This window comes from Oryctolagus cuniculus, chromosome 1 (genome assembly GCF_051225735.1).
Source record: "Oryctolagus cuniculus isolate XC-2025 breed Fujian yellow rabbit chromosome 1, ASM5122573v1, whole genome shotgun sequence".
Lineage (NCBI taxonomy): Eukaryota > Metazoa > Chordata > Mammalia > Lagomorpha > Leporidae > Oryctolagus > Oryctolagus cuniculus.
Window position 1 is genome coordinate 15348332 of NC_142867.1, and position 4643 is coordinate 15352974.

The window sequence follows — 4643 nt, forward strand, 5'->3', positions numbered from 1 at the left end:
TTGGGTTCCACGATGAATGATTGGGTCGTTGAAGGGAATGCATAGCAAAAGTAATAGTTATGGAGTAGGAAAGAGAATGCTGACAGAAGAGAGAAAGTTCAACAAGGGCTCAGTGGCCTAGTCATAAATGCAAATTTAATTATTAGAATATTTTAAAACAAGGTAATGATTCTGCCTTATAACTGTGTAACATCATTACTTACGTGTGATAAATATTTTACCTGAAAATGTACTTAGTCCTTTGAATACAACATCTCTTTGGAATTTTCCAATGATATAATTTGAGGAAATTATCATCCCCTTTAATAGTTAGAAAAAAATGAGATTAAGGGAATTCAAATACATTTTCCAATGTCAAAACTACAAAAATCTTTGGCATTGGGATTGAAACATAGACCTATTCATAGGTCTGTTAAAAGTGTAATATTATGCAATGTACCTTTACATTTGTTAACTAAAACATCTATAAAACACTGTAACATGGACAAGCCTCCTGCAATAAATATTACTGCTACTAATAAAATGGACATTTATTTCAATATTTCCTAGAGATGATTTTCAGACAACCTAAATGACAAGAACCTGCATTCCTTCAATAAAAGCAGGTTTCTGGGTCCCATCTACAACATGTTAATCTGAAACCGTGGGCAGCACCAGGGTATTCTCACATGCAAAAATTTGAGAGCCATTTGTTACCTGAGTGTTTATAACACTTAAGGTTCTTAGTCATTACTTGAATTAATTTCTCTACAAGAACCCTAAGGAGAGATAAATTACCACTTCCTTATATATGAAGAATTGAGGTTTTACATAGATGACAAGAGATGGAGAACTTCAGTTTTTGTTAATTGCCTGGATGTCATTCTTATTTTCATGATACTCCAGCTGTCTCCATTTTGAGGTCAACTCTAATATCCAAGGCATACTTCTCATCCATTACACCATATAATAATGGACAACCTGTTGCAGACATGGAAAACACTCGTTTCACAAATTCATTCCATCTAAGAAAACAAATACTTGGTCAGAATATTTTGTGGTCTGGTTCCTTTGTTTCTTCCTATAACTGTCTATAAAGAATACAAATGATTTTAATTACTCTTGTCAGGAAATGCATGTGAGATATCAAATACAGTTCGTTGGTAATTTTGAGTAAAAAGGCACCATTAAGGCTATACAGAAAATCAATATTATTGAACTGTTTTATTCTGATACACAGCTTCCTGTTAATTCATTCATCAGCACAGATGTATAAGTATTGATGTCTATTATATGCCAGGTTCTATTCTAGGTACAGCATATAGAGTAACGAACAAAATGAAAATCCCTGGCATTTTTGGAATTCACATCTTGTTGAGTGGTTACAAGTGTTTTTGCTTGAATCCACTGAGTCAGTGGACCCAGGAAAAAGAGCAGAAAGCCGTCTTCACTGTTGGTGATTTGAACAATCAGTGATAGTGCCCTGTTAATGTGGCCACTCAGGAATGCTGTCCAGTAGATTTCTTTTCTTCCTGTAATTCCTAGAAGAAACCTATGAAAAACTACAAAGTAAATTAAAATATTTAATGAAGCGTTTCATAACAGATGGTAACATCCTTAATGGACGGTAATACTTTTAAACTGTGTGGTTGTGGTTTTATTATCAGGGCTAAATTACTATTTGATATGAAAAAGAGCAAGATGAAAATGTGTGCATCCATGGAACAGTCTTATCTGAAGAAAAATGTCCCACTCAGAGCATCAGGGGATTTGACAGACATTTGTGTGTTAGGAAAAGCATTTATAATATTACATGTTTAAAATTATTATGTTTTTTTTTTTTTTTTTTTTTTTTTACAGGCAGAGTGGACAGTGAGAGAGAGAGACAGAGAGAAAGGTCTTCCTTTGCCGTTGGTTCACCCTCCAATGGCCGCCGCGGCCAGCGCGCTGTGGCCGGCGCACCGCGCTGGTCCGATGGCAGGAGCCAGGAGCCAGGTGCTTTTCCTGGTCTCCCATGGGGTGCAGGGCCCAAGCACCTGGGCCATCCTCCACTGCACTCCCTGGCCACAGCAGAGGGCTGGCCTGGAAGAGGGGCAACCGGGACAGAATCCGGCGCCCCGACCGGGACTAGAACCCGGTGTGCCGGCGCCGCTAGGCGGAGGATTAGCCTAGTGAGCCGCGGCGCTGGCTAAAATTATTATGTTTTATAAACAAAAGGTATATGCAAGATCAACACTACAGATAATGTAGTAAGGTAGACATCAGGATTTTTTACTTAATATCAAAAATGGTTTAATTTGTGGATCCCCAATCAAATTGCACCCGGATTCACAATTTGGTTCTCTCCTTCACATTTATGACATATGATATGTGAAATGAATGTCCCTGAAGAGTCCCAGGAGTGTGAACCTCTGTGGCTGTGGAAAAAGAAGCTAGTACCACCTTCTAACCTTCAGAGAGCTTCCCAATTCTGAAGGATCTAAAAGTTTGTCCCATTTACCTGGGAAATATGAAAGGGTAACTTTTTCCATCCAATTCTAAATTTAATTAGCTTATTTTCTAGTTCAATTCTACCCAATTATGAAGTGTTGCTTTTTAATAGAATACAATATTAACTTAAAATATATTGGTAGTTATGTATTTCTTTATGCACCTGTCAGTTCTGGAATAGGGCTTTTGGAGCATAAGGAAGAGATCTATGATCTTCATTGCAGTATCTCCCTGCCTAAAACAATAGCTCAGGAAATACTTGTTGAAAAAAAATGAATAAACACCTCTAGAGCATACTGGCTGTCTTGTTATTAGATACATACATTTTGAAATGATTATCTAAAGCAGAGAAAATTCCCAACACCTGCTCAGGACACAAGATTTCTCCTTAGAGTTGGTGACATTGCACAGGGGGAGGCATAGACAATGATATCACTGGTGTTGATAAAGGTAATTGAATTCTTTTCCACTCTGTTTGAAGGTAGTGTCTCTGAGTCATGGAGAAGAGCAATCACACAGTGACTGAGTTCATCCTGCTGGGCTTCACAACAAACCCTGTGCTACAGTTGGTCCTGTTTGTGGTGTTCCTTGGAGTCTACTCTGTGACCTTGGTAGGAAATACCACCCTCTTAGTATTAATCTGTAATGACTCCCAGCTACACACACCCATGTATTTTTTCATTGGAAATTTGTCATTCCTGGATTTCTGGTATTCCTCTGTCTATACTCCTAAGATCCTAGTGACGTGCATCTCTGAAGACAAAAGCATCTCCTTTGCTGGCTGCCTTTCTCAGTTCTTCTTCTCCGCTGGGCTGGGCTACAGTGAGTGTTACCTGTTGGCTGCCATGGCTTATGACCGCTATGTGGCCATCTCCAATCCCCTGCTATATGCTCAGGCCATGACCAGGAGATTATGCATCTCATTGGTTTTAGTTTCCTACACTGGGGGGTTTATCAATGCAATAATATTAGCCAGTAACACATTCACATTGGATTTTTGTGATGACAATGTCATTGATGACTTCTTCTGTGATGTCCCACCCCTGATAAAGTTGGCATGTGATGTGCGGGAGAGCTACCAGGCTGTGGTGTACTTCCTCCTGGCCACCAGTGTCGTTACCCCCACCGTGTTCATCCTGACCTCCTACTTGTTCATCATCGCTGCCATCCTAAGGATCCGCTCCACCCAAGGCCGCCTCAAGGCCTTCTCCACTTGTTCCTCCCACCTGATCTCTGTGACCTTGTACTACGGCTCCATTCTCTATATTTACTCCCGCCCAAGTTCCAGCTACTCCCTGGAGAGGGACAAGATGGTTTCTACCTTTTATACTGTGTTGTTCCCCATGTTGAACCCCATGATCTACAGTCTGAGGAATAAGGATGTGAAAGAAGCTCTGAAGAAACTCTTCAAGTTAGCACAGTCCAAAGTCTGAAATCACATGCATGTTTCCAAATCAGTAGTAGGTGATAACAAACTGCTGTAGGGGAAGAAGAAGAAATCAGATTAAAAAGAATTTTCTTCTATTAAATAAAATTTAAGAAGAAAAAAATTGTTCCTTTGGCTTAGTTTTTTTTACCCAATTGTAGTTACTATAAAATGCAAATTCAATTTAAGATTAAATAGATTTTAAAATTATATTGGCTTAATTTAAAAATCATTGTTACACAGAGAGGGGAGAGAGAGAGAGAAAGAGAGAGAGCAAGTGAGCACTTCTATCCCTGGTTCACTCCTCAGATGGCTGCAATTGCTGCACTGCGCCAGGCTGAACCCAGGAGCCAGGAGTGTCACACCTGGTTGACTTGAACCCAAACAATTTGTCCATTTTCTGTTGCATATCACATGCAAGCATCATGGAGCTGGACTACCTAAAATTTAAAGAATACCGCAATGAATATCAGAATGCAATTATTATCCAGGATTGGAATTTCTAGGTCATACAGTTCTATTACTTTTTATTCTATACAAGTTTGTAATGTTTTTTAATGACTGCAACAAATTGCAATCTGAACAGTTGTATGTATGGATTTCCTTTTATCCAGATCTTTGTCATTGTTATCATTCAACTTTTTAACTGTAGCCCTTTGAACAAATATGAGATAAGATGTCATTCTGGGTTTTATTTGCATTTCCCTGATGATTAGTGATGTTGAACATTTTTTCATATACCTGCTGG

The 4643-nt window shown here is 38.9% G+C and overlaps 1 protein-coding gene across 1 annotated transcript; it reads left to right on the top strand.

The window, feature by feature from the left end:
- Window positions 1-2966: 2966 nt before the first annotated feature.
- Window positions 2967-3902, top strand: LOC100347125 (olfactory receptor 9G19-like). The gene has a single exon (XM_002709151.3). It carries the CDS (start codon window positions 2967-2969, stop codon window positions 3900-3902), a length of 936 nt encoding a protein of 311 aa, XP_002709197.3.
- The last annotated feature ends 741 nt before the right edge of the window (window positions 3903-4643 follow it).